This window comes from Halictus rubicundus, chromosome 15 (genome assembly GCF_050948215.1).
Source record: "Halictus rubicundus isolate RS-2024b chromosome 15, iyHalRubi1_principal, whole genome shotgun sequence".
Lineage (NCBI taxonomy): Eukaryota > Metazoa > Arthropoda > Insecta > Hymenoptera > Halictidae > Halictus > Halictus rubicundus.
This window is the reverse complement of record NC_135163.1, coordinates 2,716,143-2,739,025: the sequence shown is the minus strand read 5'-3', so window position 1 is coordinate 2,739,025 and position 22,883 is coordinate 2,716,143. Positions and strand designations below refer to the sequence as shown.

Below are 22,883 nucleotides of genomic sequence, written 5' to 3'. Positions count from 1 at the left end.
TGCACTGGAGGGGTTAATTAAAAAGTTTGGGGAACGATGTGTCCAGCGTTCCTCGAGCCGAGCGTTTTCCATAAAAAGAAAAACCCACCCCCGTGGTGTCCCGCAGCCATGGTGAATGGGAACACGTAAGCAAGAAAGTTGCCGGAAAGATGCGTGGCGATCCGACGCGGCGCGTCTATTTTGCTCGAGCGAGCGGTGTCGAGCCGAGCGGCTTGCCAGTCCCTCGATTAATCGATAAGACAGTTGCCGGCGGCAGTGCCGCTCGTTTTCCTTATCATTGGCCTAGTTCGGGGTCAGGCTACCGGGGGCGCTGCTCGTCTCCCTCGCTCCGTCTCTTTCTGTCTTTTCTCTTTCCGCCGCCTACGTTCAAGTCGGATTCAACATTGACCGTCGTCGGACGGGCCTCGTCGCTGGGGCGAAAACTCTCTCGCGTGCACGCGCCGCCGTGACGGACTATGACGGGCAACGGCCCATGCGACGCTATCATGTGTTGGCACGTTATGGTGAAGCGCGTTATGTGAACGTCCTGCGACCGGGACCCGGCTGTTCCTCGTACGAGCTAGTATGAGCATTTCCCAGGACAGCGCCGCCACGATCGTCTGCAGGGAGGTCTTCGACGAGACGTCGCATCCGTCGAACGAAGGTACGTCCCCTGAAAACCGCGAGTCCTTCGGGCCCGAGGACCCTCGAAGGTCCTTTTCGCGGTGGGGAAGAGTGAGGGGTGAGAGGGGTGGGGGGGGGGTAAGCGAGACACCATCCTGTCTCCGCTCCCTCCCACGCGATCGATGTAGCACAGGGTGGTTTGGTTTTCTTGGCTCCTGCCGAGCTTCCGGCTTCCGTCCTCTCTTAATTCTTTTACACCGTCGGCCCCGGGGTCGCGGCCTTGACCATCCTCTTTCCGCCGCCGATCCTTTCCGCGAAGGGAACCCTCCTTCCGGCCGTGGCGTCCGAGCCCCGCTGACACCGCGCTCCTCTTAATTGGAAACTAATTGCGTCGCGGCGGGGCAAGGATAGCCACAGGCCGGGTTCCGGCGGGCTTGACACAGTTCGCAGAAGGAAAAGGCGTCGTATTGCGAAACACCGCTCGGTTGCGCAATGAAAACTGACGCAAACGTGCAACCGGGCGGGCTGCCGCTTTATGGCCGGGGGTGGTTTCGCCAGTTGTCGCGCGATTCCATCGTCGATGGGAATATTTACGTTTGCTCGAACGCGACCGGTTAGTTTGTCTCGTTTCCGCGGAGCGCGTTCGAGTACGGTTTCGGAATCGTAGAATTCCTTAATTAAAATAGACTAAGCCAGTGGTAAACCGTTCCCGAATTTTGGAGCAGTGTCAGGAACAAGATACACGCTTCGGGCGAACAACGAATGAAAATTTCACGAGCAGCTCTTGAGAAACTGGCCGCCTCGTGTGCGTCCCCGTGCAGGAGGCTAATTAGAGATCGAGAAAGGGGCGGTTCGGCGCGGCAATTAAACCGCGCGGGGTTAAGACGCGAAAGGTCGTGAATAAAAGGGGAGAGGGTCGAACGGTTTCGGTGGTGAGTTTCCTTGTTTATTTACACCGCGGCCGGACGGGAGCAGTGAGCTCGCAGCCGAGCGTTCCGTGAAAAATCAATAGGATCCGCAGTGCGGCGAAAGTTTTGTCATAAGCCTCGAGAACCCACCCCCTCCGGGCGCTCGTGCCAGTGACTGACTTCCGCAGGATACGCGTCCCGTCCGAACGAAAATTTCGCCAACCAATCCCTGCCACGAATTCGTCGGAAAAATTCGTTTCGATCCCGAGCAATCCGAAATCGTAGCTGTCCGAACGGCTACAAAAATTTCACCACCGCCGCGACGCGCCGCGCCGAGAAGACAGATGTTGTGGCGGGTCTACCCCCATATGCACACCGGGGTAGCCACCTGTCAAAGACTTCCATGATGGAATTTTTAACCGGGCCGTGTTTGCAGCGCTGTCGTCTTCTCCCGCAAAACGTAGCGTTAACTATTCAGAGAGCATAACCGCCGCCGTGGACGCGATGAATGAGGATCCGCTGCGCGGCGGCGATCTTCGCGGCTAATTATATGTTTAAACGCGAACGTTGCCAGCGAACGCTTCCGGCGACGCGTTATCGCTGGGGATTTTCGAACGTGATTCTGGAATTAATTTCCTTGTGAAATCGTGGCCCGTCCTCGGATTGTCATGATAATCATCGACAGACAAGTTCCCAGGAAGCGAGGCTTCTTCTCTTTTCTCTTTCTTTCTCTCTGTTTCTCTTCCTCTTCTCTTTTTGTTTTCGAACGAATAGCTCGGTAAACAGAAGCAACGTTTCACGGACAAAGTACACGGTTGAACCCGGGCTCGATGAATTATTTATAACGAGCGCGCGAAACGTCAAGCGGAGCGACACCGCGTAACAACTTCTCGGGCTCTCGTTAATCATGTTCGACGGTATTTAGCCGAATGGAGCGGGAAGATTAACGGCTCGTGATAGATTGACACTTTATCTACCATCGGCGCGCGCGCGCGAGCGCGAACGCGAACGCTTGCCTTCCGTGACTCTTAAAGCCGGTTCATTTTCAGATATTTGTCTCGGAAGCACGCCCAAGTGGCAGGCTTCTGAAGAATTAATTAAGCGCGAAAGGAGGTCGATGAACGTTGTATCGAATTAAACCGGCCGAATATAATGGACGGTCGTTACCGGCCGAGAATTCCCGTAGCTTCTACCGTGACGAGGTGGAGAATCAGGGGTTAGGTCTTTCATAGTAACTGCTCTCCGTCCACCACGTTGGCCCTAATGCTCGTCACGTTTTAGATTAGTGCGCGCAATGCAAATTCGGAGTAGCTTTTTTAAGAGAGCAACGGGAAGCTCGGGCAATAATCAAACATTAAAGAACAAACGAATGCGTTGTTAGTACATGCACGCGAAAGAAACTTTTGGGACAACCTGATACTGATCAATAGACTTCGTGCAGAAGAAAAAATGTTTGCATTAATTGCAAGGAATTTATTTCTCCCTTTAATGGTTTTAAATGTTTACACTGTTTGGAATTATACTCGTCTATTTTTTCCACAAATGCAGAAAATCCGCAGTCTAATAATCAAAATAATGAAAAACATGTCTTCTAACATGGTCAGTCGCAAAGAAGGGAAGATTCACTATGATTACGGTGACCATATTTTCTTCGAGAAAATAAAGGACATATTAGAAATTGTTTCATGTTCAATCAACATTTATACAATTCATGTCAAAGCTGTGTTTGGTGTAAATGCATGCTTTCAATGTTTCGGTTTTTAATTGGACTTTTTCACTGGTCCACGTATTGCTAACTAATGAATAATACTGCTATTGAATGCAGATGGACACAAGCAAAATTCAACGATTTTTTAAATATTTATAGAAGCCACGTCATTTATATTTCAGTTCCATTGCACTCAAATTTCGCACATTGTGGATCGCGTGTTGTAAACGGATGTCCAATTCCATTACAATTTCCAAAATAAAGGGAAAAATGGCCATTTCAGAAAAGAAAATTTATTTAAAAGACAAAGCAGCGAAATAGGGACTGTCCTCTTAAATAAAATATATATGCTCACCGTATTAAATGCAGATAGACACAAGCAAAATTCAACGATTCTTTTAAATATTTATAAAAGGCACGTCATTTATATTTCAGTTCCATTGCACTCAAATTTCGCACATTGTGAATCACGTGTTGTAAACGGATGTCCAATTCCGTTTCAATTTCCAAAATAAAGGGAAAAATGGCCATTTCAGAAAAGAAAATTAATTTAAAAGACAAAGCAGCGAAATAGGGACTGTCCTCTTAAATAAAATATATATGCTCACCGTATTAAATGCAGATAGACACAATAAAAATTCAACGATTTTTTAAATATTTATAAAAGGCACGTCATTTATATTTCAGTTCCATTGCACTCAAATTTCGCACATTGTGAATCACGTGTTGTAAACGGATGTCCAATTCCGTTTCAATTTCCAAAATAAAGGGAAAAATGGCCATTTCAGAAAAGAAAATTAATTTAAAAGACAAAGCAGCGAAATAGGGACTGTCCTCTTAAATAAAATATATATGCTCACCGTATTAAATGCAGATAGACACAATAAAAATTCAACGATTTTTTAAATATTTATAAAAGGCACGTCATTTATATTTCAGTTCCATTGCACTGAAATTTCGCACACTGTGAATCACGTGCTGTTAACCGATGTCCAATTCTGTTTCAATTTACACAATAAAGGGAAAAATGGCCATTTCAGAAAAGAAAATTAATTCAAAAGACGGAGCAGTGAAACGAGGACTGTCCTTTAAATAAAGGACGTACGGTCACCATAACCGTGATGCCACAAATTTGAAGCAATTTTGTTCGCGCATGCCCGATTACAAATATTCAAATGCGTTTTTAATTGTACAATGAAAAGTGTTCCGTGCATTGGAATAACAGCGAGTTATAAAATTTTTCCAACGTAATGGCGTCAAGTTCGTGTCTCCCCTTTTCTCGCAAGTTTCGTGCTCGTTCTTCGGCAAGTAACGACGTGCGTAACCCACGAAGATATCTTAACGTCCCCTTTCTTCCGGAACAACAGTTCCGCATTGCCACGTGTACGCTTCACCTGGACTGTAATCGATAGGCATCGTTATAATACGCGGTCGACCCGGGAACCTTGAAATCACTTGTTCGAAGGTTTATTAATACTTTCTCGCGTTACTTATTGACACTGGTATTTATAGTAGCCGGGCAATTTAAGATTCCCACCCTTAGTCACGGTGAACTCTCCATCTCGTTCGTTTTTCATGGAACTGAGATTCCAGGGTTCCGAACAATGCCGTCGAGAATTTCTTTATTCCGCGAACATCCTTGACCTCTTTGGAAGCTTTATAAAACTAGCAGGACGCACACGCATACATTCAACGAAAGCTGTCCGTTTCCAGGCGAATGAATTTTCGCGACGATTCGCGTGCGGAGTCTGTCTCCAGGGAATTCGCGAGGAAAGATAATTGTTTGCGCTTTCACGCTCTGGGCCGTTATCGTTCCCGTATGTCAATCTAACGAGCTGTCAGTTTAACATTACTTTGAACCCACTTTAGGGCGATATAATCTTCGAGTTACTCACTTCGTAATTAACTTCTGCGCTTTATCGGAACGCTTAACACCAATGCAATCCACTTTATTGATAACCGATTCACCGATCAGAGTACATCGGAGAATTGTCTAAAAATTATTGTATCGCTTTCGATGCTCTTCCAAAGGAGTGGCAAAGAAAAGTGGATTTGGTTGAACATTTTTTTTGCATTTGAAAATATTCCAAGAAGCCGTACAGATGGAACGTTCAATGCATTGTGAAGTTGCGATAGCAATCTTATTGTTAATTCTTGACGAATAGACTGCGGACTTTTACGCACAGTAAAAATTGTCGGCATCGATTGCAAGAGACAGGAACCAAGTAGGAATTTCGTAGTTACGTTAACAATTTTAATATGTCGCAAATAGCACATCGATATTCTTAAATTCTTTCAATTCTTTAACTGTTCAAAATTTTACCTCCACATTCTTCTCACATATGCACAAAACTAACTGTGTATTGACGAAGAGTTATTTTAATTGGGGAAGAAGTGAGGTGGAGGGGACGTTCTCATTGGAGGCATGTTGGAAAAATATTTAATAAACCATTCTGGGTTTTTGTACGTATACAATTACGTGAATACTCCTTTTTTTAAAAACTAAGACTACATTGTTGATTTTGATAATTGCACACATATGTATATGAGAAATGAATTAAAACTGTATGATAAACTAGCTATGTATGATGAAAAAGTAACTGAAAAAGGCATAACGTTAGAAATACCTCTTTAAGGGATTATGCTCAGTCAGAAGGCAGATAAGAAGTGATCATTTTTTCTTAAAAATTGTAAGACAGTTCATGAAATGTTTTTGTGTTAAAAATGGTTTAGAGAACAACTCATAAATCTTTGTTTATAAATATTCGTCAATTACAAAGTTAAAAAGGTGCAGATCATTTCTACTGAGTACTAGCTAGATTCGTATAATATTTGTGATTTTAAAAACCACAACATTATCTTATTAGCATATCTGCCGTCTAAAATCGATATCTCAAAAAGTCCTTCGTTCCGGCTGGACAATATGCATGAAGTTGTTCCATGAATTCGTGTGGTCCTTGAGCAATGTGCACAATGCAAAACCCGTTTAAATAAGCCAATGGTACAGCTTACGAAATGATGAAACATTATTAAAAAGATGAGCTCACTGTTCGCATATGCCCATGAAGCTACACTACATAAAACCATTCCTAGTAAAATAAGAATTCTAAAATAATTTAAGAAGAAATGAAAATGGAGGGTTTCGAGGGGGAAAAAAAAGTCTAGAAAATCCCATTTTGCTGGCAACGAGGCTGTTTAAATTTCGTCGAAGATACGCCTCTCTGCCGGGTCTCCTCGATACCGGGAGCCAGGTGGTAATTAACTAATGGAGCGCGCGATTGCTTTTTCAGAGGTGCTCGACTATGCGAGGCGCTTGGGAATTGACCCCGATGCGGAGCCGCACCTTATGGACTTGGCCCGGGAGGGCCTCATGGCGGCCCTTCCGAAGGGTTGGCGGCCATGCTACCAGGAGTCGACGGGCGCTTGGTATTACTACCAAGCTTCCACCGGAACAACCACCTGGGAGCACCCTTTGGACGCCGTGTACAGGGAGCTGGTGGAGCAGGCCAGGGCCGGCAACACCAGGCAAATGAGCGTCGGTACGGATTGCCTCGTCATTTCGGCTGAATGGAAAATATAGGATTAACCCTTTGCACTTGGGCCGAATCCTCGATGCACCCCGCACCCGGTTGCGAACGTGACAGAGAGACTGTGATATAACAGAGACAGAAAATAGGCGCACGGGCTTTCGAGCGTTGCTTCTCGCGTTGATCCGTAGTGAATGAACGAAACGGGCGGCACTGATTCTCGCATAATACGAACGCGCGACACAAAAACCGATCGACTGCATCGTTTTCGCATTGGCGTGCAGCGAAACGAACATGTAACCGTATATAGATCAAGTATTTTCTTATTGCCGATGTGTAGCGGTTCGTTTAATCACAGAGTCGCATCCCAGCATGTAACATACATTGTACATGAATAAAGTGTGAAGTGAATCCTTGGCTCGTGATTGGCAAAATTTTTGTTTCATCTTTTTTTTTCTCTCTTTCTTTCTCTCTCTCTCTCTCTCTCTCTCTCTCTCTCTCTCTCTCTTTCTCTCTTTATATTCATTTCTTTCTCGTTACGCGACGACTTCGTGCAAAGGGTTAACAGGGTAATTGTTGTCTTTCTCCGTGTGTACTGTTGGTCGAATGCTTGTCGATATCTCGCCTGGTTTCTTTCAGCGGAGCGTCTTTTCAATCGTGCCGTTTTTTGCACGTTCGCTTATTCCCCGTGACAAAATTCGTTTTCTTTTTCGTCTCTGCTACGGCGAACGACGAACCAGCTTCTATCAAGATATATGTAGAATTCTGGTGCTTACAATAAAGCGCGCTTTATTTATCAAGATTCTATATTTAGGAATTCTGGCGAGGTAGATAAGCATATTCTACGTAACGGCTTTAATTATACAGTTCCACGTTGCGTCATTCCCCGGGAAATTCTCCCCTGGTACCCAGTGACATTGTCAAACTTCCAGTTTTGGGAACTGTTGTGTTCTTTTTCATGAAATATGAACAAGTCGATCTCTACGTTGGCCATATATGTGGCTGGTGTTATTCCTTGACCTAATGAATTAATTTTTATCGCGATTTATTCGAGCTAGTCAAATTATTGGAGGATGTAGGAGAGTTCAAGGACTAACCACTACGATGAATTTCGTCTTTTCGGTTTCGATTTCACTGATGAAATTATCGATCGTGAACTATATTACATCCTTTTTAATGAATTATGAACAATTCGAATGCCACGTTAGCTATATACATGTGGCTGATGTTATTCCTCGACCTGGTGTAATAAATTAATTTTTATTGTGGTACATTCGAGTTAGTCAAATTACTGAAGGATGATGTAGGAGAGTTCAAGGACTAACCAGTACGATGAATTTCGTCTTTTCGGTTTCGGTTTCACTGATGAAATTATCGATCGTGAACTATATTACTTCCTTTTTAATGAATTATGAACAATTTGAATCCATATTAGCTTTATATACACGTGGCTGATGTTATTCCTCGACCTGGTCTAATAAATTAATTTTTATTGTGGTACATTCGAGTTAGTCAAATTACTGAAGGATGGTGTAGGAGAGTTCAAGGACTAACCAGTACGATGAATTTCGTCTTTTCGGTTTCGGTTTCACTGATGAAATTATCGATCGTGAACTATATTACATCCTTTTTAATGAATTATGAACAATTCGAATGCCACGTTAGCTATATACATGTGGCTGATGTTATTCCTCGACCTGGTCTAATAAATTAATTTTTATTGTGGTACATTCGAGTTAGTCAAATTACTGAAGGATGATGTAGGAGAGTTCAAGGACTAACCAGTACGATGAATTTCGTCTTTTCGGTTTCGGTTTCACTGATGAAATTATCGATCGTGAACTATATTACATCCTTTTTAATGAATTATGAACAATTTGAATCCATGTTAGCTTTATATACATGTGGCTGATGTTATTCCTCGACCTGGTGTAATAAATTAATTTTTATTGTGGTACATTCGAGTAAATCAAATTACTGAAGGATGTAGGAGAGTTCAAGGACTAACCAGTACGATGAATTTCGTCTTTTCGGTTTTGGTTTCATTGATTAAGTTATTGATCGTGAACTATACTACTTCCTTTTTAACACTAAACCTACCAAGCACAAAACATATAAAAATGAAACGTCTTGTAGAAGGGAGAAGATTGAATTTACTCAAACCTTGTACAATTTTCATTATAATATGTGCTTCAATAAAGAAGTTAATTTAGTAATTTCCCACGAAAACACGTTTTCATAATTACAATAATTGTGAAATAGAAAACCGGTCATTTTGACCGTGGTAGGTTTAGTGTTAATGAATTCTGAATAAGTTGAATGCCATGTTAGCTTTATATGTATGGCTGATGTTATTCCTCGACCTGGTCTAATCAATTAATTTTTATTGTGATAGATCCGAGTAAGTCAAATTACTGAAGGATGTAGGGGAGATCAAGGACTAACCAGTACGATGCATTTCGTCTTTTCGGTTTCGCTTTCATTGATTAAATTATCCAGGATTGACTGTGAACTATATTATGGTTGATATTATGGTTATATAGTATGGTTGACGCTATTCTTCGACCTGGTCTAATAAATTAATCTTTATGGTGATACATTCGAGTAAATTGAATTAGATTTGAAGGATGTAGAAGGATGTAGTAGGAAGAAAGGGTAACGATAAATTTGATCAGTGTTCGATGTCATTGGTTAAATTATTGCGATTTCGTAAAAGGCTTTTGGGGTGTATCTATTTCAAAGAAACACGAATAAAACGATCGACACGATCATCGTGGCTGCTACAATTTCCCGCAGCTCGCTACGCCAACGCCATTTGCTTGCTCAGGCAAATCCAATATCATTGCACACGCGCGACACTAATCCACGAGAATCGGATCCGAGACGAACGTTAGCTAGCGTGTCGACAAGAAAACTCGTTTCCTCGATTCCTACGGTCGTCTCGCGTATCGACCGATCACGCGGTACACGGAGGTCTGTCTCATCTCGTTTCTATCGAACTTTCTCCCGACGGCCGTACTTTCTGATTGAACTCGTGACTGTTGGTAAACAAGATAAGATAATTCCCCGTGAGTAATCCGCTGGTAATCATCGTGTTCCCTGCGCGTCTTATCTCTCCCTTTCGCCGACGGATACAGCGGGTAACGAGGCAAACAATCATGCTCGGAATTCCCATCGGTCGTCTAAAAACACCTGTTACGCGGCTCCCCGACCGTCAAAACTGTTCCCGCTCGCCTAACAGCCCGCGCGTCGTTCCCGTCTTCTCGGCAGTGTCCGCGCCAAGGACTCGGTCTGGCAGTCGATCGCCCCGGGAGCTGGCCGGTCGTCAAACGATGAATTTGTATTTTTAGTCGTTCCGCGGAGTTTTTGGCCGTCGTCAACGACCGCCCGCCGATTTCTCGCGTGTCCTCTTCCGCCGTCTCGTTCGATCCCGACGCCGGTATCGTCGAACGATAACGATTGCGTAACCGCGGAAACATTCTCTCACACTGGCGCGCTTGACCTTGCTGCATCGGGTTCGCACAATTGCACACGCGTTTCGTTTTCTTTCCCGACGACCGCAGATCACCGGCCACGGGACAGACGCTACTTGCTCGCATGGTTTCTCTCTCTCTCTCTCTCTCTCTCTCTCGCTCTCCGGTTTTTTTTCGCTCTTTTTACGTAACGCGTCGTTACCAGAGACGTTTCGGTTTTATGTAACCTTTCGATTCGCCGACGGTACCCGCAATCGAAACCTCCGCTCTCGATTATTTACCGGGACCGCGGAACGATTGCGATAACGAGCACCTTATCGCCGGGGACGTTCGATTGCGCGCAAACAGCCGCGATTGTTGGTCGCCGAACGTTTCGGAAAACCAGCCGGGAACCACGCTCGGCCATGTTCGTCGGTTTTCCAGTGGTACCGCGCGTTGACGCTCGCTGTCGCATTATCCGCACCGCGGGACTTCCGCTTTGTCTCGGTTCGAAAATGTAACGAGACGGCTGTCGCCGACTGTTTTTCGCTTTTGTGTCTCGTGATCTACCGTTTGGATCCGGTTGAGAACGTTTTGGAGTGCTTCAGGTTCGTTTAATATTCATTCGAAATTGACCCGGAACTAGGACACATTTCTTTTTTTGAATAATAGTCCAGAAACTTTAGAATCGGGAATAGTTGGTAAATTGATGTACAGTCTTGTCTGGATATATGTCGCAAATACCTGGCTGATAGAAGTCGCGGAACTATCCCCACTACCGCAGGGTATAGCCCGTGAGGGGCCACGAAGCTCGAGAGGCCTCGGACGCGTCGAGTGTAAACATAATACGGGTCGAGTGCAACGTTCAGCGTAGATGATATCTCCTGGACGATACATGTCGCTGGAAAGACCCGTGTTGTTGACAAATATCGAGGAAACACTGTAACAGGATGAGAATGAGAAAATTTATCACGGACATGCCTGTCCCTATTTGTACAAGTTATGTTATATCTGTGTACAGCACTATGATTGCGTAGAAGGTCACTAGGATGAGGACACATTTGGATTTTTATGCATTTAGGGCATTTGCGAAATTTGTGAAATCCGAGAAAGTACACGTATCCCCCGATTTACACGGTACATTATTTACACAATTTACACAATTTACACAATTTTACAATATGGGACACAGTTTTGTTTTTTGTTTTGTTTTTTTTTTGTTTTTTTTACACAATTTTTAAAATATGGGATTTAAAAAAAATGTCTGCAGTCATTTTTTAATTCCGTTCGCTTGGTAACACTGGTGCTTATATTCCTAGTCCTTTTTTAATTCCATTTATTCTGAATCGACCGTCTTGCTAGCATGTATAAGGTTTAATAGTCTACGAAAGTGATAACAGTAATTAAATTTTTGGTTAAATTTTTTAATTTATATTTCTTGTTTCTATATATAAAATGAATTACATACATGCACCTTTATATTTCTGTCATTTTATGAATAGACCGTTATTTTTATGTTTTTTAAGATATTTTTATTTTTATTTTACGGTGAAATAAATGACTGAATTACGATATACGACTTCGATTTACACAGTTTTCTAAGGAACCTATCTTCAGTGTAAATCGGGGGATAGGTGTAATAGTGGATCCTCAGTTTATCTTTATCACGTTTTTTCAATCAGTGCAATAATTATATTGCACGATTACGTTGGAATGACTGGGTCTATATTCTCGTTTAAACTCCATGTTTGCATTTAGAATCAAGATTACATGTGCACAGCGTAACATAACACTGAGCCAATTTATTCAATAGCATCCTGTAAAGGCTTCGTTACAGCTTCAATAATCTTAAAACAAAGAATTAAAAAGAGCCATTTTGACCTTCTCGATAATTCCAATGTTAAAGCTCAGTTAAAAAATAACGGAATTTTCAAGGTTCCACTTCGCCCCTTGAAAACAAATTTCTGTAGCAAAAAAAAAACACATAATTCATGCGCACAGACACACTACGCACCCTAAAATTGACACGGACCCACAAAACGTTAAAGTTTCATTACGGGCTCGGATAAAAAAGAGTTTAAAAAATCGACCGATAGCCATTTCCTGAAAATTTCGTTCGCCCGTTGTTTAGCAAACTAATTCTCCAAACATGCGAGAAAATCTCAACTGGTTCAATGTTAAGAAAATTATGCGATTTCGAAGTGTAATCGAATATCATTTTACAGGGGTTGTAGAGCGTCGACCGAAGTGAAATTAGCGGGTTAAAATCTGAAACCTTCTGCTCGAATTGCACGGCAAGGGGTTAATCAATGTTTAGGTCATGCGATCCATAGAAATCGTCCGTGCGATTGTAACGTGAAATGGCAGCGCGGAGATCGCCTATTCCCCTTTATGCGAAACACGAGATCGCGGTGGTCGCACGTGTGTGTGACTCCGATGTCGAGCGTATTGAGAATCGTGGAGAGACACTCTCGCAGCCGGGGGTACTTGAAACCGAGCACAATAACAAGGAAAACCGTGGTTGGTCGGTCGCACAAGTTTTCCTGTTTGTTGGGTCCGGAGGCAAACACATCGCGCGGCAAAACGCGCCCATAGTCGGTCGAAAAATGCGACAAGCGAGCCGAATGAAGGGAGCATGTGTTCATTCCGCGGTGGTTCGAGTGCAATAAGGTTACAGACGAGCGGATTTGTTGCGCGATCCTCCTCGATCGGATGGGCCGCGCGAGAGCGGACGACGTCGTCGCTCGTCCGAGAGCCCTTGAAACTCTTTTCGAGCGGCTGGCGGCCGTGCGACACATTCGTTAAGGCACTCACGTGCCGGAGCGCTCGCTCGTGAAAGTACGTAATAGTCGCTTGAAACGTAGATCCGTCCAATTATCGCGCCACCGCGTATCGGACGCGAATTGTTGCCGGGATGACGCTTTTTCGCCGGCGCGGCGCGGAGCGGAGCGGCGAGCCACCCGAGGCTGATGCGACGCGAGCCGCATTCAAAGGGAGCACACGTACACGTGCACAGGGCTGTCCCGCCCAACTGGGCCAACCTCTAGCAGATAGTCTCGAACCCTTCTGCACCACGTTCCAATTTCTGTTACGCTCGCACGGGTCGATCTGGCTCGACGGCGAAATCAACTATTGCACAATGCTTCGAACGCCACAATTAGGCTGGTCAAAATTCTGTACCGTGACCACTTCGAATAACTCGTGGGTTATTTGTTGCAAGAGTTTCTCGAACAAATGTTGCACGGTTTCCACGGGGGATGGGGGCAGTGCTGTAATCTGTTTTTTGATATTTGGCTTTTAACTCCTTGCACTCGAAGCTATTTTAACCCCAAAACGAAACATTTCTTCCGACCTAGAATATTTCCCTTCTATATACAGGGTCATCCGTTTTTAAACGGCCAAACGTCAACCAGCTATAGAGGACCCCAAATGAAACAACTTTCATCCCTAACACTTTTTTTGATTCGGTCTTGATTTTTAGATAATTGCAAAAACCCGTCATTTTTTGCGTTCACTTAAGATTAAATATATTAGGACTGCAATTATGTATCTTCATGATTTTTCGTTTGTTTGGTTTAAAATAAACAGGGGCATCTTTTTTATTAAGTCAACTTTTTTGTATGATCTTTGGATCTTGGTATTTTTAATATGGGGCACGCCGTGGAGACTGAATGAAATAACTTCGAATCAAAAAAAGTGTTAGGGGTGAAAGTTGTTCCATTTGGGGTCCTCTATAGCTGGTTGACGTTTGGCCGTTTAAAAACGGATGACCCTGTATATATATATTTTTCATATTATACATACGAAAATGGTGCAATTTACTCCTAAAATACTGAAATGTTTAGGAATTTATTAAATACAAACAAATTTAATAATTTAAAAAATATTTTGAATAATGATACAGCAATTTTTAGTGGTGCCTTACAGGCACCATTCGAGTGCTAAGGGTTAAATCGAGATATAAGGGTCATTTTCAGTTCTTTTCGGATGAAGCACCGAATTCTGCGCAAAAAAAGTAAAGTCAAAAACGGCTTAAAATTAAATTACGAATATGACTTGCCGTCGTGAACGAAGTCACGAATAGAAATTCTTCATCGTTCAGAATTTCATAGAACAAAAAGATAGATTATACTTATTGTATGCCTATGTTTTCTCCAAGGAATATACATCAACGAAATAGAATATTATTTCGGTTTAACACTTTGACAAAAATTCCATAAAATCAAAGTAAGAAAATAATTAAATGTATGATGTAGAGTAGTCGTCCAACTTTCTTGCATTTTACAGATCAAATTTGGTACAACGAATATGTTAACGTGAAAATTCATTTGAAAACCTGGACAAATCATTCCGTCACCCACATATGGGTGACATGGCAGCCAACGTGTTGCAGGAAATTAATAACATACATATTCATTAGACTTTGTTCGGAATCTTCATCACGAGTCTGACTCGATATTGCAGGGCAAGGGGTTAACCAGTTAGCTGTTTTTGACGAGTATACTTGTCATAAAGAAATGGCAATATTGTGTGTTATGACGAGTATACTCGTCGAAATAGCTATACGGTTCATTTTAACGACTCAATTTAGGTATACATTTTTCAAAGATGTCCCAACAGCTAACTGGTTAATAGCCACGCTGACTGAACATACGTTCATGAATATAAGATTATTAATTTGAGAATATCTCAATTATTCATTTTAAGCTTTATTTGCTTCACTAAAGCTGACTTGTGTTCTAATAATGAAATCGTGACAAAATGGTTTTGTTCAGCTTGCGCCAAGAGTCATCGAACCACTATGACGACTGCCGAAAGAACGTAGTCGCGCACAGGGGCTGGCAAAAATAAGACATCATCGTTCATCTCTTACATTATTGCCCCAAAAAATCGTGGAGAAACAAAGAATTCCAAATTGCATGTACAGCAGGGTGGTCCTTATTTTATGACTTCGATTTTTTCTGGCCCCCCAAAATTGTGAGACTCAAGAAAAATTCAAAGTAATTTCATCGATGAGCGCACAACTGAACAGTTAAATTCTTCGCTTCGCTATATCTATTTTCCTATCCACCTTTCCAAAACTGTAATTTGGCTTAGCTGCGCGTGACATATACATGTGTAGTCGTCAACGTAATCGTGACTAGGTTAAATTCTCGGTAAGAACAGACAGAAAATATTCGAACGCTCATGCTGCGCATGAAATTCAGAACGCCAAGAAGAACATGATCGAGCAATAATTTCTCGCGTCCCATTACCAGACAAAAACGCTCCTATTTTTATAGTGAATTCTCGATATATATCAACAACACGGGTCCCTGCCAGCGTCATGTATCGTCCAGGAGTCATACACGAGCTAAGCTCTCAAGTGAGGATAATTCCGCGACGTTTATCATCCAGGCCTTGGCGACATATATAGAGAGACGACTGTATATGTACATCTCAAATTCTTCTTTGTAGATTTTAGTGACATGTGTACATTTAAATCCATATTTGCCAGTTTATTTTTAGTTTCCATTGAATCAACTTTTTTCAAATCACAGACAAGAAAATTGGAACTAATCAATGACAAATACATTCGCTGTATTAGCAGTTTCATCGGATAGAATGGTGCTGAGCGGTGAACAAAGTTGCAGTTTTGTTGCACTGTGTGCTTAGGATAAATATTGATATTGGCCCGGAAAACGACGCGTCATTTTGCAGTAATCGTTAACACGGATTAGGAACTGTCGTCGGTTCTTTTTAAAACCGCGGATGCGGTTGGCTCAGTCAAGAGAGAATTGCACGAGCGCAAGAGGTCAATATTTGTTGGCAGTTCTCACTCTCCGGCTGTTTCGTTTTTGCTTGGTGCACGGCAGAAGATGAAACGTTCATCCAGAGAACGGACCTCTTGAAAGTTCGCCAGCATCGATGATCGATTTTGTGGATCTGTGTCTTCGATAGTTCGAGATCCTCGTTTATTTCCAAACGGTTCAGAAGCAATTTATCACAATTCATCAAAACGTTGCGCACGTCTTGTTACAAGATTAGTGTCCGCGAAGACATTTTTAATAATTCTGTAAATGTTTATCGATCATCGCTCGCTATTCAGTTGCGAGCACGGGTTCGAAAGAGCGAGAGAGATAGGCGAGTGCGCTCGGCGGCTCTGAGAAGCGTTTGAAAAACCGGGAAAAAGTGAGCACGCGGTTCTAGACGCGTCGAGAGCACTTCTCGTTGATATATAATAATCGCTTCCGCGCTGTTCCAGGCTTTTAGGCGTATTTTCTTATCCGTTTCATTGCTGTCCCTGTTATCTCTGCGGTGAAAGAGAAAAAATAAAAAAGAGAGGTAGAGACGCAAAACACAGTCGTTGACATGCACTCGAGGGAACGTTGACACTGTCGCCTCTTTCCCTCGAGAGGGCCATCGTGATCGAGGAAAGGTTGCGTTTCTCTGATCCATCAAGTATCGGTTCCCATCTCTTTCGAGTTTTCTCCCCTGTGGCATCGAGGCGGCTCCAGGGGGAGTATTTTTAGCGCAAAATATTTTAATATTCACCCACAAAGGGAAAATTCGAATACGGAAAATCCTTTTACAGTCTCTATCTTCTATTTTTGACGACAGTAGTGTTCGCGCGCCAGTATGATTTCGTTCAAGCTGAAACTGGTCGGGTTACAAAGATTTGTTTTTCAATCAGCAGAGGAGGATTCGAAGACGACGGCCAAGGACCTGGAGTCGCACGAAGAGGCGACGTTGCCCAAGGAACCATCCACCTCGAAGGACCTAGCGAAATCCTCCAGCAAGACCAGTTTACCGCCGACGAGGATCCCCACGAAGTTGACGCCGCTGAAGAAACCGGACAAATTGGATGGAACAAGAAGAAAGGAAAGTCCGAGCCAGGAGAGGCCGACCAAGTACCAAAATGAGAAGCAGGACACCCCGCTGGCGACGGACAGGGCTGCCAGGGACTACACCAACCTGAAGTTCCAAGATCCCAAGTTCTACGAGTGCCCGAAGCTGCTGGAGAATGTCGTGTCCCCGTCAACGTCGATGTCGGCGTCGACCGTGCCTCCCCCGAAGGAGCTCGACCTGAAGGAAGTCCTGAAGAGGTCCGAGTCCCTCAGCCCGAGGAACGAGAAGTGGGAACAGCTGTCCTGCAAGTTCAGCTCCGAGGAGAGCATCATCGACATCGATAAACTCAGCGCTTCCACGTTGTTCAAGTCGGAGAAGACTGACAAGTTCGACAAAGAGAAACACCCGAGCCAGTTCGGCCAGCCGAAGGAGCTAACTCTAAGTGGCGGGGGGACCATGTTTCTCAAGAGCAACAGGAGCCGGGATAATACGCCCAGTCAAGAGGCTGCCAAGCTCGACGACTTCCGGACCATGGCGATTACCGACGAGACCGCTACCGTTGGCGGAGACAGGCTCAAGTCCATTCTCAGGGAGAAGCAGTCCGAAGATGGTAATACCACCGTTTTGCAATCTTTTCATACATTTGTTTTTAATTGCGTACTCTCTTCGTCTCACTCGAAAAGAATAGTCGAGGTACAGTGGCCGATTAAATTGTCAAAGCCGCGGCCAGAAAAATTCATTAACCATGTGACGAGTAATTTTGTCCGCGGCACTGCTGGATGTGCGCGTTTACAATTTTCAAAGTGTTTCAAAGAATCTTTTTAACGTTTCTGTATAGAGTAACTGTAGGCAAGTAAAACGAATTCTAAACATTCGGCGAGAAGCTGTAACCGTTTTGTTAGATTAAAGAATTTCTGAAACGGAGAATTAACTTTTTGATTCGTGTGCGCCAGATGACAGACCAGTGGACGAAGAGCGGAAGAGCGTCCGTTTCGACATCGAGAGGGAGGTGGACATCAAGTTCACGTACTCGGAGGACGACTGGGACTCGGAATCGGAGGAGCAGAACCTCCGGATATCGGCGGTGGTCATGAACAAAGTGACCGGCTCGATTCTCTCCTCTCAACGATCCACAAGCCAGAGCTTCGACGACAAAGAAGAGCCCGAGAACAAAGAGGACTCTGAGAGCAAGCTCGACGAGGACACCAGGAGGAGTTCTTCGTCGGACAAGGCGGAGTCCTCGACGAAGAATGCCAAAGTCGTCGGCAAGAGGTTCGTCGTCCAGAACGTCACCGAGAACGAGCACCGCGATCAAATGGCCAAAGAAAGTCTTTCCAGAGAGAGCAGCCTGGACTATGTGCCGAGCAAGTTCGATAAAGTGAAGAACATCGATCTGGTCTCGAAAAGCGAAACGGACTGTAGCGTGGCGAGGAGCACCGACTCTGACGAATTCCGGAAGAGCAAGCTGAAACCGGAGAAGCCGAAGAAGTCGGCGATCAGGTTCTCGAAGCAGACCGACGACGACGACACGTCCGACTTGTCCAAAGTGAACCAAGAGCTGGACCTTCCGCGACAGGACAGCGGCGAGCTGAAGAGCTACGAAGAGACGCGGGCGCAGCTGAGGATGGACCATCAGAATGAGATCGAATCGCTGAAGAAGGAGTACGAGGAGAAGCTGGAGAAGACGAGGTGGGACCTGGAGGAGAATTTCGTAGCGCAGAAGACGCTCTTGCAGAAGAATATGGACGACAGGCTGGAGGAGCTGAGACGCGTCATGGCTGAGAAGGTAGGCCATTATTGGCAAAAGAAGTCTCCTAAGATGGCACAGGGGCAAGGGGAACCTCTCGCTCGACACGCCTCATCTATGCTTCCGTAGTCCCAATGGCTTTTACGGCACACGCTACATTTACTCTATATATGTCCCAAATGCATAGGCGATAAAAGTCCCAGAACTATCCCCACTGCCGCGGGATATACCCTTCTAGCCGATACTTTTTGGACATAAATCGAGTAAACACTGTCTTTGTGACCGCTTCGTCAATATAGTTTTCTTTAGATATAAGACGATAGCTAGGGACGTCTCTCGACGTATTGCAGATGAGGATACTTATTTTTGAGTGTACCGTGAAGTTTATCGGTCCCATAAAATTGTCCGGCAGACCATGAAGTGAGAGATAGAGATTTTCCTTGCAACAGACTTCTTTAGAGCTCTCAATAATACTGTTATCGATTTACGTTACCGTTGCTACTCGATTTTGCAGGAGGAACGAGAGATCCAGCAGCTGATCGCTGAAATGGACGAGGCGAGGCTGGAGAACCTGAAGAAAGTGAGGGCCGAGCTGGAGGTCTGCTACGAGAAAGAGAGACAAGAGATTCTGACGAACCTGAAGATCGAACTGGACGAGAGGAAGAGGGAGCTGTTGGAACTGAGAAACCAGGAGATGGGGAAGCTGGAGGACGAGCACGAGCGTGATCTCGGCGAGGAGAAGCTCGCCAAGCTCAGCGAGATGGAGCTGACGAAACAGCACAACGAAAAGATCGAAGCGCTGAAGAAGGAACTGGAGAAAGAGTTCGACGAGCTGCGCGCCGAGCTCTGGACACGGCAGAGGGAGAAAATAACGAAAATTACGGAGGATCACGAGAAGTGCCTAGAGGACATTCTGCGTAATTTCCGGATCGACGTGAGTACCTGACGATGCCTATTATTCTAAGTACCTGAGACCGTGTGCACGCGACCCTGTTGCGCAACCCTGTCCGATTCTCCCATTGCGCCGCGATGCGACTCCGGTTGAAATGCTACCTCGAACCCATCCTTGTTTAAGGAAATTAGGTTATTTATGGGCGATGGTAACGATTGCCGTTATGCAACCAGGCTAGTTGACTCCGGTGCTCGAGGCGTTCGTACGGCGAGACCTCGTTAGCCGGCTACTTCTTTCTGCGAACGCAATGAAATGGCTCGCGCCGAGCTCCTTCGGTGTTAATAGATTCGTCATTCGGTCACCACGGTTTCGCCCATGATTGTGTAACCACGTTCCCCGGAATGCCTTGGTGTAGCCTTAAGAGAGTTTCTCCTCGAACTATGTGTATTCGGAAAGACTCGGAGTTTAAGGGGGTCTTTTGTTCTGGAGGCCTTCTTTCGAAATTTTCCTAGAGAAATCGGAAAACCGTTCCGTTATGGGGTTTCGCACACATATTCTCTGTTATTTCGACTACACGATAGAATTTTTTCAAGTGAAAATACTTGAAGTTGTCGAAGTTCTAGTTCCTTGAACAGGGACGGTACAAAAAAAGTGCCTTAATTGGCTGTAAAATGCCTCTAAACCGGAAGACCCCCTTAACGAACAACGAAGTATATCGCGTGCCTGAAAACGCACCGACAGAGTCCACATATCTACTACTAAATACTAAACACTATTTTACTAGAGCAGGATATTAGAGACGAATTTAATTATTTTTTTAACATTATCTGATTCAGGATAGCGAGGCGCGAGGGGTTATGCTCGAACGAGTTGCACTATTATTTAATTAGAAAATGCTAACAATTTGAAATGACGCGTCAGAGTGTAAATAACAGTTCCCAATAATAAAAGCGTTCACTGTTAGATTAACTAATAACCGTACGGTAACATATAATCGATAGAGCGATTTCTATGATTTACCATTACTCAATTATTCAAAACTTCGAACCGAGCATACTCCCTTAAAGAAATAGAAATATCATCTGGCCAGTTTTATACACTATGAGTAGTTACGAGAGGTGTGCCAAAGCTAGTAGGATCGCTGTATCAAGTTTTCCAAGAATTAATGTATTTATGTATATCAAGGTTCAAGTAAGCTTGACGACGTTTGTCATAACATTAATTGCATGAATAAATGTGTAACTTAAATTCGGAACAACACCACTTCGGGCAACTTTCGTGAAAATAGCAGAGAACGATACAAACGCTATTGTGAACTTCTCTAGTATTAAGTATCGAGTAAATCGAAATAGACTACTGATTATGGCTTAACAGTTGACGCTGGCTCCGATATGAGATAATAAAAGTAATACGAAATATGCAGTCTCTGTGTCCTAACACTAACATTCCCGCTCATAAATCTTAGGATATCTGTTGTGCCAGAGGAAATAGAAATGATAGACTCGACAGAAACGTTCTAAGCATATAGTCGACTCGGCAAGTACTTGGACCTGTTGCCAAATCTGCTGCACATCGGTACCTAACAGTGATTTCTCTATATATGTCGCCAAGATCTGGATGATAAATGTCGCGGAACTATCCCCACTACCGCGGGCGCCGATACTTGTCGCTGGAAAGACCCGTGTCGTTGACATATATCGAGAATTCGCTGTATTTACGAACGGGTCTGTACCTATAATATACATACACGTGAATCTATGTGACCCGATAGGCAAGCGATGAGTCCCAGCACGATTGCGACGTCCCACGTTCGAATCCTAGCAAGTAATTGCTCCTGCCTCCGTGGATCACGATGGATGATGCTTGAGGAGGATTAACGGGCCAACCGGTGTTTGTCGTTCGATGTTTGTCAACGTTTTCACGAATGGGAGTCCCGTTTCTGGCTCGGAGCTGAGTCTGAAGGGAGTTTGTCTGCTGCCGTTTCAGGAGACCGTAGCCCAGCAGCAGATCTACAAGCAGCGTTTAGGGGATATGTGGCCGGGCAGATCCGTGGAGATCAAGGCGAGGAAGCTGGCGGAGCAACGGTCCTTCCAACAGGAGAGCGTCGACATCGAGAAGATGAGGTCCGAGAACCGTCTGATGCAGGACAAGTATACCGCGCTCAGGGAAAAGTACAAGAAGCTGAAGAACGACGTTCGTCTGGCTGTCGAGAGGAGAAGCTGGAGGAAGGCGGAGTACAACACGGCCTCCGAAACCGAGAGGTCGACGTCCACCAGGACCAGGACCGACATAACCGAGTCGTCGGAACAAAAGTGAGTCGAACCTTTACGCTTGCTAATCCTAGCGAATCCGATCGGCCAGCCACTTGCTGTTCCCGGAACGACCAGATCGCAATGATCAAATTCAAGGTCGAACGGGATCGGGACCATATCCGCGGATATGCTCCTTCACCCGCTAAAATACTCTTCCTTGATCTTGACAATAAATAGACTCGAGTGGGGTTAGACTGCTGTCACCACCTGAAAATCAGGGACTTGTATCGAAATGTAAAATACAGTGATTTCTCTATATATGTCGCCAAGGCCTGGATGATAAATGGCGTGGAATTATCCCGACTACTCGAGTGGCCTCGGACACCGAGGAGTGTAAACATAACACGGCTCGGGTATGTCTCCTACACGATACAAGACGCTGGCAAGACCCGTGTTGTCGACATATATCGAGAACTCACTGTACCGGTATTTTGCCTACCCGAAACACCGAAATTTTTCGGTTTTCTTATTTTATTGCAATACAATTTTCAGAATATTTTTAGACCGCCAGGAAATTTCTAGTAACTTTGCAGTGATCTAACTCCCTAAGTTTTCAGGTCGAGATGACAGAAACAGAGAATAAATTGTTTCACTCTGATCGAAAGTAAATTGTTTAACGGCAAATGGTTGACACGTTGTACAGTATCGTAGAGCATTGGTAGATGTAATAGCTGTTTGTGACAAGCATGCTTCCCGTCTACACTCGAATGCACAGGGTACTTTTGTCGCTCGTCAAAATGTCACAGAATACAAGTGGTAAACAACCAAGCTTTCAACAATGAACAACTGTTCGAGCTTGTACCTTGTGTATTCCATCAAATGTCTCGATCACGTTAAATGTACTAACGCTAAGTTCTTGCACATACATTTATCTCATCACTGCCTCAGTACCTTCACAGTCAGTGT

The 22,883-nt window shown here is 44.3% G+C and overlaps 1 protein-coding gene across 4 annotated transcripts in view; it reads left to right on the top strand.

Annotated features, from left to right (window-relative positions):
* The first annotated feature begins 339 nt into the window (after window positions 1-339).
* Cep164 (centrosomal protein 164) overlaps window positions 340-22,883 on the top strand; it is a 33,137-nt gene continuing 10,593 nt past the window's right edge. The window contains exons 1-6 of one of the 4 annotated variants that reach the window (XM_076801503.1): window positions 340-643; window positions 6,510-6,758; window positions 16,872-17,636; window positions 17,980-18,812; window positions 19,288-19,707; window positions 21,652-21,977. In XM_076801503.1, the coding sequence (XP_076657618.1) occupies window positions 565-643; window positions 6,510-6,758; window positions 16,872-17,636; window positions 17,980-18,812; window positions 19,288-19,707; window positions 21,652-21,977 (2,672 nt within the window). In that variant the 5' untranslated portion in view covers window positions 340-564. The remainder of the gene's footprint in view (window positions 644-6,509; window positions 6,759-16,871; window positions 17,637-17,979; window positions 18,813-19,287; window positions 19,708-21,651; window positions 21,978-22,883) is intronic. The other 3 variants (XR_013083529.1, XM_076801502.1, XM_076801501.1) reach the window with 3 other exon arrangements.